The sequence below is a fragment of the Podarcis filfolensis genome (genome assembly GCF_964270895.1).
Source record: "Podarcis filfolensis genome assembly, chromosome: 15".
NCBI lineage: Eukaryota > Metazoa > Chordata > Lepidosauria > Squamata > Lacertidae > Podarcis > Podarcis filfolensis.
In genome coordinates, this window is record NC_139618.1 from 6,995,266 (window position 1) to 7,007,941 (window position 12,676).

Here is a 12,676-nt window from a genome sequence, read left to right on the forward strand (position 1 = left end):
AAAACCTAGTGATGAACCAGATACCCATGGGAAGCCCACAAACTGGGCCTGAGTGTGACAGCCCATTCCCCACTTGCAACTGGTCATTTTTCCATTTTTATATGTGCCAGGTGTTGGCAAAAAAATTATCCCTCCCCTATTTATATTCAAAATATTTTATTCTAAAAAGTACTTGTGTCTCAACTTGGCAGTGTGTCAAGTGGATGTTTACATATTTTAATACTGCTGAACTGCTTTACTTGGTGCCATCAATGTTTGCTTCATTTTATTTGAATTATTTGTACAAGTTGACCAAACATTTAAATTGTAATGCAACAACACCTTAAGCCACCACATCACATTTTGCTTAAACAGAATCCTAGACATGTCAATACTCTTCCTTGTAGTGACCATTATTATTATTTTTATTATTATTACCCAAAGTTCTCCCAGTTACCCAAAGGTAGTTTACCCCTCAAAGAGCTATAAATCTCCAGCATCTAAGTGACAGTTCCCAGTATTATTTGGGGGGAAATAAATCTATTACCAATGTGCATTAAATATGCTTTAAATATATGGCACGCATAGAGCTTTCTCAACGTATATTTCTTTACAGGCGCTCATTTTTTCCTCAGCAATGTATTGTCATTTCTGTTTGTCGTGCCCCACAGCTGTGTAATCCGTTTTCCCTTATTAGTTTATTATTATTCGTTTTACTTGAAAACCAATTATTTTTTTTCAAAATGTGCTTACTCCCAAGTAATCTTGGCATATTACGAATATATTCTACGGCTACCGTGAGCCTTCTTCGTTCTACTTATGTGCGTTTAAGGTGAGGTGAGAATATATATACAGTATACCATACAGTATTCTGAGGTGAGGAGGAAGACGGGAGGGGGAGGGGAGGGGAGCGCGCGCACGCGCACGCGGTCTCGACAGCCCACGTGCACAGCCACCCGTCGGGCCCGAGCACGTTCCAGAGAGAGAGAAAGAGCGTGAGCGCAACGGACGGCTGCGAGGGGAAGAGGGAGGGGCCGCCTGTGCCGCCCCGTTCTGCGTGGAACGCACGTAATTTAAAGCCGGGTCGAGTCGGCAAAGCAAGCGAAAGACGAGCAAAAGCGAGGCAGGTAATCAAGGGGCGGGGCTGCGGTGTGCTTCGCGGCGGGGAGGGGAGAGGGAGAGAAAAGGGGCGGGGCGGCTGTGTCGGAAGAGCGGAAGTAACCGGGTGGCTTGTGCTTTGGGGGGGGGGGGATGAAAGGAACGACACATCCAGGAGGGGAGGGGGAAATAGAACGAAAGCCAGGCGCGCCCCTGGTCAGCGCGTGCGCTCTCGCTGTTTGAGGCGGAGCCCGGATGGAACTCGCTCTCGCGTGCGCTGCCGCCTGCTTCACCTCATTGGCTAAGGGGGGGGGGGAACGGGGGAGCGCGTGGTTGCTGTGACGTTGAGGCGTCAGGCGGGGAGGGGGGGACTATAAAAGGTTGTGGGGAGGAAGTGACTGTTGATTTCGAAGGGCCTGTCAAGACCTGTGTCTTGATGGAGTCTGGTGATGGAGAGGGGTGGGGGATTTACCTCCCCCAACCACACAGACACACCTTTTGTTCTTGATTTATTTTTTCCACAGAGTGTGTACCTTAGACCAGGCTTCCTCAACCTTGGCTCTCCAGCTCTTTTGAGACTACAATTCCCATCATCCCTGCTAGCTAGGGATCATGGGAGTTGTAGGCCAAAAAACATCTGGAGGATGTTGAGGAAGCCTGCCTTAGACCCTACTGCTTTCCCCTCCCCACTAGCCACATGCTTCAGCTGCTCATTGATAGAACTGCTGTTAAAATCAAATTTGATTTTTGTTCCATCTTATGTTCAGTGTTAACACCTGTGACGCTCCAGATGTCTTATCTATTATAAAAACATATATATTTATAAAAGCATGTATATATACAGAGAGAGAGAGAGTTTACAACAATGGAACATAAAACTACAGTAAAAGCAATATAAAAAGTTAAAATCAGACATTGATTATTGTGGAAAGATGTATTCTTAATTGCATGGGCCTGGCGGAATAGAAAAGATTTCAACAGGCTTTTGGAGGTTCATTTTATTTTATCTACTTCATAAAATGTATATACTGCTTGATTGCAGAAAAACCTCAAAGCGGTTTACAAAAAGGATAAAATAAAATTGGTACTAAATATTTACAGCCGTCATTTAAAACATAGATAAGGTTTAAACTACAATGTAATAGACATAAATTAAAACTTCTGCAGTTCTACACAATCTAAATGAGAATGTCTTCAGCAGCCATAGAAAAGGATGGGTGAAAGAGCCTGTTTGATATCAATTGGCAGGGAGTTCCAAAGTGTCGGTGCTGCCATACTAGACAATCATGTTCTCATAGAAGCGGTGTGGGTATTATGTAAAAATATCAGTTCCGCCAATTGAAGCGGTCAGGTGGGCACAAGTTGAAACAGAAGGCAACTGCTGAATCTGTATTTGCAGAGTCTTCCACAATACTGGACCAATGATGCTGACGGCTCTTTTTCTTGTTGACGGCATATCCAGGCAGAGCTGGGAACGTCCCCTGCCTGAAACCCTGGAAAGCTACTGCCAGTCAGTGCGGACAGTACTGAGCTAGATGGCCCAATGGTCTGACTCAGTTTAAGGCATCTTCCTGTATTCCTATATTTTTCTTCTAGGGGCCTACAAACGGGCACACATCTTTATTTTTCTTTTTACAGGGCTTGAGCGACACTGGAAAGCTTCATTCGATGAGACATTGTAGTCTTTAAGTGAAGTTCAGGCGCCCAAGGGAGGAACATGGAGCGTCTGACATCGTTCAGCAGTAAGTAGAGTCACTCAAAGGTTGCTGATAGTGCTTGCAATGTGAATCCCCAACTTTCATAAATAGGTATTTAGTGCTAGGTGAAAGATACCACCTGATCTGGCGAGATCATAAGTGAATGTGGAATGATATGTGGCTATGCAACTTCCTTCTGTTTCTCATGTTCAGAGGGTACTGTTCCTTATTGTAGCCAAAATGGCCCCACCCACATTCAAGGGGGAGGTAGTAGCAGCCTTGGGAAACCCCAAGGTTTACAGAGGAAACCCAGAAAACCAGCCTGCTAAGTGGCCACATAATTCTGACTGTTTAGGAGAGTGCAGGAACAGAAATCCAGGTGGGAAGGGTAATGGAATGGAGTATCTTGAAAGAAGGCCCTGAACTGCAACCTTTTGTTACAGATTCCGCCTATTGATATATAAAATCCTTTTCCTGGCATTACATCTCAACTAGTGGAGGCAAAGGGAAACTTTGGCCCTCTAGATGTTATTAAACTTCTACTCCCATCATCCCATGCCACTGGCTGTGCTTGCTGTGGGTGATGGGAGCTGTAGTTCAGCAGTGTCTGGGCAGCCAAAGGTTTCCTGCACCTGCGTAGAATGGGGTTGAACAGATATGAACCAGCTTGGGTTTTGATGGCTGGCGTCACTAGGGACATGTAGTAGTTTCAGTGTCTGCCCAACTAGTGTCTGTTGGCACAAAAACACCCTGGCCCACGCAGAAGGTCCCAGATTCAAAACACAGCATCGCCAGGAAGGGCTGGGGAAATGTTCTGATCTGAAATGGAGCTAGATGGACCAATGGTCTGATTCAGAATAGGGCAGTTTCCTATCTATCTTTTACTTTTTAATTTTTTTCTCAATAAAAAAATCACAGTTACACACCATTCAAGCAAATACATCTGGTACAATTACATATTTGACTTCCCTCCCTCCCTTTTGTGGTTTCTTTTCTGATTTAAATTTTTAACACTGCATTTTCCACTTTGCTCCGTTTTTAAGTTATTCTTCCATTTCTCTTGATAATAATTTTAACTGTTTAACCCTACTAATGAACTTGCTTGCATGCTAGGATTTTTCAAATATTCCACAAACTTTCCCCACCGTATCCTATTTACCTTCACATGTAGATGTATTGCTGTGTCAGTTTCTCCGCCGACAAGAAGTGAAGGAGTTTGCTTTGCAAAATGGCGCCCAAGCTTTATTACGTATTGGTCTTGTTGGCTTTACAGATGACCCTTTTGACAAGCCGCCATGCCGAGGGTGTTCCTCTTACCTCGCAGAACCTTACATAAAATGTGCAGAGTGCGGCCCACCTCCCTTCTTGCTGTGCTTGCAGGTAAACTTACATTTATAAGGAGAGAAATGAAGGAGGGTTGAGTTGCCAAGCCTGTTGTGTTCTCCCAGGATGCTGAAAGCCAAGTAGCCAGATCACCATGAAGCAGACTAGGGCATATCAATAAGACAAGAGCTCCCAGCTCTTGCTGCTGCTTTTTCTTTTTCTTTTGTATAGCTGGCAGTGGCTCACATAGGGGGTCACCAACGTGGAACCCGAGGCACCAGTGTGAATGCCATTATCTCCTGTGGTGCTCTGAAAGGCCTCTGAAAACATTTCTTCAGAAATCAACAATACCTGAGAAACTGTTTGTGCTTCTTGCTCAGTCCCTGTTCGTGCTGGCTCAGCCTCTCCTACGCTGAAGCTATTATAGCATGCCTCCATAGCAGCCATTTTCTGACTGTCTCCCATGGCGCTCTCTCATAATTACAAATCTGCCCACTAGCCTAAAATGGCTGCTGACTCCTGGGCTAACAACTCCAAGCTGCGCCAAAGTCTTGTCGGAAGTCATCTGCAAACAGCTTGCTATTCTTTGTTGTAAAGCAGTCTTCTTGCCAACCTGAGACTCTGAATTATAGTCAACGGTGTTATATGTTGGAGTTAGCCCCTTTGTCCTGTGTGTTTAACAGTTTATTTATTGCACAGCATCAATAAAAGGAAACTGTTTGTTAGAAAGGTTCCAAGAAATAATTATAGGGAAGGGATGTTTTGTTTGTGATCGAGGCATCCCAGTGTCCTTTTCCCTTTACCTCTTTATAGCCAGTATAAAGTCGCTGTTTCCCATCTACAGAAAGAAGGAAGAAAAGTAACCTAGTGGCAAACTCCTTTGTTTTGCAGTGCTTCACAATCGGATTTGAGTACAAGAAACACCAGAGCGACCACACCTATGAAATAGTGGTAAATGCACCTTTCTGATTACCTTGCTTTTTCTTCTCATTGTCAATCTCTGGGGGACACATCTTGATCAGGCATCCCCAACCTTCGGCCCTCCAGATGTTTTGGACTACAATTCCCATCATCCCTGACCACTGGTCCTGTTAGCTAGGGATCATGGGAGTTGTAGGCCAAAACATCTAGAGGGCCAAAGGTTGGGGATGCCTGATCTTGATAGAATGGGGGTTTGAGGTCAGAAGCCAGTAGTAGTTGTGGCGATGCCAGACTCGCGCACACAAGCACATAGGATGCACAGCCCCCCCTCCTCAGCCAATGCTTGCAGATCAGCCCTAGGATATTGCCTCCTTGCGGCTCATCTAATGATCACTCTGGCAACCAGGGAGGGGGCAATTTGCATCCTCATCAGGGGGCTGGCCTGGCCTTAAATGACTCTGCCCACCCCAGCATTGTATCTAATTAAAAGAAGAAGAAGAAGATGTTTCCAAAATTAGTGGGGTCTTGGGGATTGAGAGTAGAAAAATTTGCTCGGAAGGCCCAATCTAGTCCCGCCTAGACCAGGTTTTAGCCACTTTGCATTAGAAGATTCATTAGACCAGGGGTAGCCAGTGTAGTGCTTTCTTGATGTCTGTGAACGACAACTCCCAATTCCCTTCAGCCAGCATGCCAAATGGTCAGGGATGGTGGGAGTTGTAGTCTAGCAAGGGGGCGGAGGGCACTTCATTGGCTACCTCTACCCTAGATATTACTTTGTAGAACAATAATGTTTTTCCTCGTGTACTGAATTAACCAGAAAACACTTTAGTTAAATTGTTATGTCACGAAGAACAGTTACATTTTCTGTTCCACTGAAACTCCTAAAACAGGTTTCCCATTGAACAGTTGTTGTTTTTCTGGGGGGTAGTGGGGTGTGTTTTGTTTGTGTTTTAATCTGTCATGCCCATGTTACTTCTGGAATTACAGCCACAGAGAAGTAAACGAAGAGGTCTTCGTTGTGTTCTGTAATACCACTTTCAGGAGCTAACCGTAATTATAGCTTGTGAGATATTTACATTACGTGATAATAATTTGAAATTCCTGTGGCGTGCTGCTGGAGCTTTTAAACTGTCACTCCAGAAGCAGCAGTCTGATCTCTTGTTCCCCAGCTACTGGAATAATTTGTTTCCGTACATGTAGACCTAAGGAAATGTACTACTCAGCAATGGACGTTTGCAGCCCCACATACCAGATTTGAATGGTGCCTCTGGAGGAAGTCACTGAGTTATGAACACCATTTACAAACATAAGATAGCCTGCCGGATCAGGCCAAGCTACATTTTTGGGCATCCTTAACAAACTACAGTTCCTGGAATTCTTTGGGGAAGGCTTTAAATGTGTCTTATGCATGTGATCTGTATTAATAAGAGAGTATGTTGTGGTTAAGGGACATGGGTGGCACTGTGGGTTAAAGCACAGTTAAAGCCTAGGGCTTGCCAATCAGAAGGTTGGTGGTTCGAATCCCCGCGACGGGGTGAGCTCCCGTTGCTCAGTCCCTGCTCCTGCCAACCTAGCAGTTCGAAAGCACGTCAAAGTGCAAGTAGATAAATAGGTACCACTCCAGCGGGAAGGTAAACGGCGTTTCCGTGCGCTGCTCTGGTTCGTCAGAAGCAGCTTTGTCATGCTGGCCACATGACCCGGAAGCTGTACGCCGGCTCCCTTGGCCAGTAAAGCGAGATGAGCGCCGCAACCCCAGAGTCGGCCACGACTGGACCTAATGGTCAGGGATCCCTTTACCTTTTTATGTTGTGGTTATATTCTGATGTCAACACAGATCAGTCATCCAGTGAAGCTGAATGTTGGAAGATGCAGGACAGATAAAAGAAAGCATTTATTCACACAGTGCATGCTGTATTGGCCCGAATATAAGCCACACTTTTTTCCAAATTCTGATTGTGCAAAATTAAAGTGCGGCTTATATTAATGACCTTATGCCGCTGGCAAAGTGGTACGGCTCCCCCCACCCATAGGAGCGCAGGGCAACAGCGTGCAGCCCACCCGCCACTCCCAAGTCTCCCCTACACCGGATGAGCGAAGGGGGGAAGGCCACCGGCAAAGCGGTGCGGCTCCCCCCAGAAAGCAGCACAGGGCAATGGCGCTCGTCCCGTCCACGGCTCCCAAGTCTCCCCAAAGCCGCCAAATTTTAAAGGTGCGGCTTATGTGCGGTTGCGGCTTATATTCAGGCCAATACGGTAGTTAAACTTCAGATCTCCCTCTCACAGGAGACGTCGATGGCCACCATCTTGGGTAGCTTTAAAAGAGGATCAGACAAATTCATGGGATGATAAGGCTATGAATGGCTACTACTGTGTTCCATCTCCACAGTCAGAGTCCTCGTGCCTCATAGTACCAAGAATAAGAAAATGCTCTTGTGTTTGGGGAAGAGTGCTGTTGCACCCGGGTCCTCCTTGAGGGTTTCCCACAGGCATCTGGCTGGCCACTGTGAGAACAGGATGCTGGACTAGATGGGATGCTGGCCTGATCCTGCAGGCTCTTCTCGTGTTCTTGCACAACTTTTAAAAACAAAACAAAACCAAGAGGGTGTGCATTCATCTCTACTTGGCCCACTGGATTCAAAAAAGAAAAGAAAAAAGTCGCAAAATGTGTAGAAGCGGTAAGGTAAAGGTAAAGGTACCTCTGACCATTAGGTCCAGTCGTGGCCTACTCTGGGTTTGCGGCGCTCATCTCTCTTTATTGGCCGAGAGAGCCGGCGTACAGCTTCCGGGTCATGTGGCCAGCATGACTAAGCCGCTTCTGGCGAACCAGAGCAGTGCACGGAAACGCTGTTTACCTTCCCGCCGGAGTGGTACCTATTTATCTACTTGCACTTTGACATGCTTTTGAACTGCTAGGTTGGCAGAAGCAGGGACCAAGCAACGGGAGCTCACCCTGTTGCGGGGATTCGAACCGCCGACCTTCTGATCGGCAAGTCCTAGGCTCTGTGGTTTAACCCACAGCGCCACCCGTGTCCTAGAAGCAGTGGGTTGCCCCAAATCCAGGGTGGTGCAGCCACCCTGCCCTTCTCAATGGCACTCCTGCAAACAAAGTGGGTGTGGTATGTGGCACCCACAGCACACGATCAGATCTCCAGTAACAAACAGGGGAAGTCTCACCACCTATGCAATCCAGTGAATATACATGGGGAAGTGGCTGAATCTGGCAAAAAAAAAGTATTCCACCCCTGCTGTGGTAATGGTGTCTCTTCCACCCCCACTTTGTAGGGACGGGGACGTACAGCACAGCATTTTTGTTCCACAACTGGAATTCATTTTCCTGAAGACTCCCAACATCAGAAGCAAAATTACAACACCATTTTTATTTGGGCTGAGTTTGGTTGTCACCAGGAGATGGGGATTCCCGAGCTGAGTTGACGTCCAGAGCTCAATCGGTTGCATATATGTGCTCTAACGTGTTGTTCCTCGTCTTGATTTTTGGTGACGAGGCAAGTTCAAAATGCCACTAAAGGCTGTGATGGGTGGGATTTAAGCTGCTGAACACCATGTTCAGAATCACAGCCAAAATGAGTTCCCTTCCTTGTTTCCCCATATCGCCAGACATCCAACTTCCCCGTCCTTGATCCGACTTGGACAGCTCAAGAAGAAATGGCCCTCTTAGAAGCTGTGATGGATTGTGGCTTTGGAAACTGGTGAGAGTTTTATGCCTGATTAAACATTGAGATCCGTCCCGCTTTGGTGGGTAATGCAAAATGGAGCAATCCTCCTTCTGATTGATGCATAACCAGAACTATTCCCCCTCCTCTCTCTCCTATAGGCAGGATGTAGCAAATCAGATGAACACAAAGACGAAAGAGGAGTGTGAAAAACATTACATGAAGCATTTCATCAACAACCCCCTCTTTGCATCCACGCTATTAAATCTGAAGCAAGCGGAAGAGAATCAACACAGTGACACAGCCATCCCGTTTTATTGTAAGAATCCATGGCAGGGACAGAGGCAGCATTTCGCATTTCCAGATTAGCCAGTGTGGTGCCCTTCAGAGGCTGTTAGGACTACAACTCCCATCAGCCCTAGCCAGCACAACTAGTACAGTCGTACCTCGGCTCCCAGACACCTTGGGAGTCAAACATTTCGGCTCCTGAACGATCGAAAACTGGGAGTGAGTATTCCAGTTTGCGAACGTTCTTTTGGAAGCCGAACGTCCGACAGGGCTTCCGTGACTTTCGATTGGCTGCAGGAGCTTCCTGCATCCAATCAGAAGCCATGCTTTGGAAGTCGAACATTTCAGAAGTCAAACAGACTTCTGGAACGGATGTTGTTCTACTTCCAAGGTATGACTGTAGTCAGAGATGATTGGAGATGCAGGCCAGTGACCTCTGTGTTAGCTACCCATGCCTTATTCTGTGTCTAGAGATGGGCCTTCAGGGACATGAATCAGTGGCAGGTACAGTTAGGCACTGCACAAATTCATAGCAAGTTATTAACTTAGGAACTTAAATAAAAAAATTGCCGTATTTTTTGCCCCATAGGGTGCACCGGCCCATAGGACGCACCTAGTTTTTTTGGGGGGGGAAATAAAGGTACGGGGCTGGGGTGGGGGAAGCCCGAGCTTCCCCAGCCCCCAGAACAGACTGCTATCCGCAAGCGGTGGGAGAGCTGCGCAAAGCCTGAAGCCTGGGGCGTGCTGAGCTCAGCGTGCCCCAAGCTTCTGGGTGCAGGCAAGCTCTCCTCTAGCCGCGGGAGAGCCGTGCGACTTCGCGCAGCTCTCCCACGGCTAACGGCTAGCGGAGAGGTGCGCGAAGCCTGGGGCGTGCTGAGCGCAGCGCGCCCCAAGCTTCTGGGTGCAGGCAAGCTCTCCGTTAGCCGCGGGAGAGCTGCGCGACTTCACGCAGCTCTCCCACGGCTAGCGGAGAGCTTCCTGAAGCCCGGAGAGCAAGAGGGGTCGGTGCGCACCGACCCCCCTCGCTCTCCAGGCTTCAGCGAAAGCCTTCATTCGCCCCATAGGACGCACACACATTTCCCCTTCATTTTTGGAGGAGAAAAAGTGCGTCCTATAGGGCGAAAAATACGGTAAGCTAACAAATGCACTTCCTTCCCCCTGCATGCTATTCAAACCATTTTTTCCTCCATTGCTTTGAGAGGAGGGGAGGTGCAAATAATTTTTTTTAATTGGCCCGACTACTAAAACATGCTTTCCACCCCCTCCCAGCTGCTGAAGATCCTCCGCGGCCTACCTTTGATTCCTTGCTCTCCAGGGATATGGCTGGATACATGCCAGCAAGAGCAGACTTCATTGAGGTAGGAACTCATTGGGCGTGGCTCTTTGCCTTTCCTGCCGGAAACAAATAGGATGAATGTTGTTATGGCTGGGATAGCTCAGTTGGTAAAGCTTGAGACCGTGCTGGGTTTGAGCCCCACGTTGAGCAAATGTTTCCTGCATTGCAGGAGCTGGGATTAGATGACCCTTGTGGTCCCTTTCCAACTCTACGATTCTGTTTGTTATTTTTCTGTTTCTTCTTCCCCCCGCCCCTTTGTTTCCGTAAACAACACCAAGAGCCATACTGAAGGGTGGTTTTTCAAAAACAAATTCATGAAATTGGGGCAGGGGGGTGGATGAATGAATGAATGAAATGAGAGCCTTCTCGTCCCTGCATGTGTTACTTCTCAGTACCACTTGCAATGTATTTCTCATAGCCATATTTTGGAGCTTATAGTGGGATTTTTGGCTCGTAGTGGTGATTCAGAGCAGGGTTGGGGAACCAAGGGCCACATTCTTTTCTGACAAACCTCCTGAGGGCCACATAGTGGGCGAGGCCTGAGGCAAAGGTGGGCAGAGCAAGGAATACATTTATTTATTTATTACTTTTGTGCAGTAGGCTATTTTCTACTCACCCTCACCCTCCCCTCTCTATGACAAGCAGGAGGTATGTTCAGAGTTCAAGGCGCATCCCAGTCAAACAAATACAATTGGGGTGCAAAATAGGAGCAGTGAGAGGTGTGAATCGGGAGATAAGGGGTGTGGCTTGTGGAGAGTTCCAAGGGCCAGATAGGCATGGAGGGCCACACTTGGCCCCTGGGTCTGCTGTTCCCCACCCCTAGTTCAGAGGCTTGGCTTGGTTATTTGGTGGCACTGGGCACTTAATAAACAAGCATAGAAGGCAATACCGCTTGGAACCCGCTGGGGGAGCAGCAAGATTGACTAAATGCACAGTCTGTGCAGCAGAGATGCTCGCAACTGGAGAAGAGTCGCTGCAAATCATCTGCTGCTATTGTTGTTATTGTTAGAAGCTGATGAATTGGCATCAAGTTCCTGCTAAATTCATATCAGGATCTGGAAGTGGGCGTATCAACAAGCAACACTTTTTGCTTTGTCTTATTTTATTCGCTACCCTCCTACACCAAACCAGAGCACCCAGCTGTGCAGGAGTCTGGTTCCAAGTCTTCAAGGCAGCAGAGTGACCTAAATCGCCAAGGACAACCCCAGGAATTGTGAAAAGAACTGCTGGTGGTGTGGTCCATTTGCTGCCTTGAAGACTTTGGGAGTGAAAGGGTTGTTGCAAAGCGCTTTTGTCATTTTTGCTATCTCTTCCTTTGCATTAAATCGATGGTTCTTGAGACCTTAAAAAAAATCCACAAATTTCTTTTTTTAAAAAAAACCAAAAACCCTTTTGTTTATTTTCATAGTTTTAAATGCAAACCACAGCAAAATATCAACTTAAAGGTATCTAAAACAAGGCAGGGCAAATAAAGGAGTAACTGTACAAAGTCGCAACACGCGATCTTAAATCCTGACATCCATATTTCTCTGGATGGTGCAGGAAGAGATTGCTGCCTGTCGAAATCCGAAACACGAAATAAATTCCCACTAAACTGCATAGAAGTGTTTAGGGCCCTCCTTTCCCTTGGAAACCTGTAATTTAAGTGTTATTTTTTCCTGCGGCGATCAAATTCCATAAGTTTTTATACCACAGGGAAATGTTCAAGTTCTGTTATGCTTTCTGTTGTTGGACAGTGGAAATCTTGGCTTCTGCCAGCATCTGTGTCAATAGTTGTTGTTTTTTCCTCCCACAGGAATTTGACAACTATGCTGAATGGGATTTAAGGGATATAGACTTTGTGGAGGATGACTCGGAACTTTTACACGGTGTGTTTTGCGTTGTGAAAGTATAAGAGGAAATGTGGGGTATCTCCACTCAGAAATTGGATGGTTTAGTGGTCCTCCAGTTGCTTTAGTGGTGCAGCGATAAATCTGCTAGCACATTCGCAAAGCTAAGCAGGGTCCAGTGTGGTTTCAAATTGGATGGGGGACCATTTGTGGAGATAGCTGCATTGCAGGGAGTTAGGCTCGCTGACTCTCAGGGTCCCTTCCAACTCTACAATTCTATGATTCTACATGGTAATTTTTTTTTACTGTGCTGATTTGCTGAATATCCCCCCCCACACATGCATGCACACATATATATATATACACACACACACACAGCAGCTTTGCAGGGGACATCGCTCCCTTGACCTTCTGGCAGCTGAGTGCCTGTCGTTTACCAGGAAAGGGTGCGTGAGGCAGCAGTGAGGCCAGCATGGTGCAAATGCAGCAGCAGGAGCTCTGGATTGGCTCTGCTGAAGTGTTTGCACCCCCCCAC

General features: G+C 46.9%; 1 protein-coding gene across 4 annotated transcripts in view; it reads left to right on the top strand.

Annotated features, from left to right (window-relative positions):
- The first annotated feature begins 917 nt into the window (after window positions 1–917).
- Window positions 918–12,676, top strand: part of TADA2A (transcriptional adaptor 2A) — a 33,118-nt gene continuing 21,359 nt past the window's right edge. The window contains exons 1-8 of one of the 4 annotated variants that reach the window (XM_083587857.1): window positions 918–1,106; window positions 2,716–2,819; window positions 4,039–4,154; window positions 4,989–5,048; window positions 8,633–8,724; window positions 8,850–9,007; window positions 10,246–10,334; window positions 12,108–12,180. In XM_083587857.1, coding sequence (XP_083443983.1) covers window positions 2,795–2,819; window positions 4,039–4,154; window positions 4,989–5,048; window positions 8,633–8,724; window positions 8,850–9,007; window positions 10,246–10,334; window positions 12,108–12,180 — 613 coding nt within the window. In that variant the 5' untranslated portion in view covers window positions 918–1,106; window positions 2,716–2,794. The remainder of the gene's footprint in view (window positions 1,107–2,715; window positions 2,820–4,038; window positions 4,155–4,988; window positions 5,049–8,632; window positions 8,725–8,849; window positions 9,008–10,245; window positions 10,335–12,107; window positions 12,181–12,676) is intronic. The other 3 variants (XM_083587858.1, XM_083587859.1, XM_083587860.1) reach the window with 3 other exon arrangements.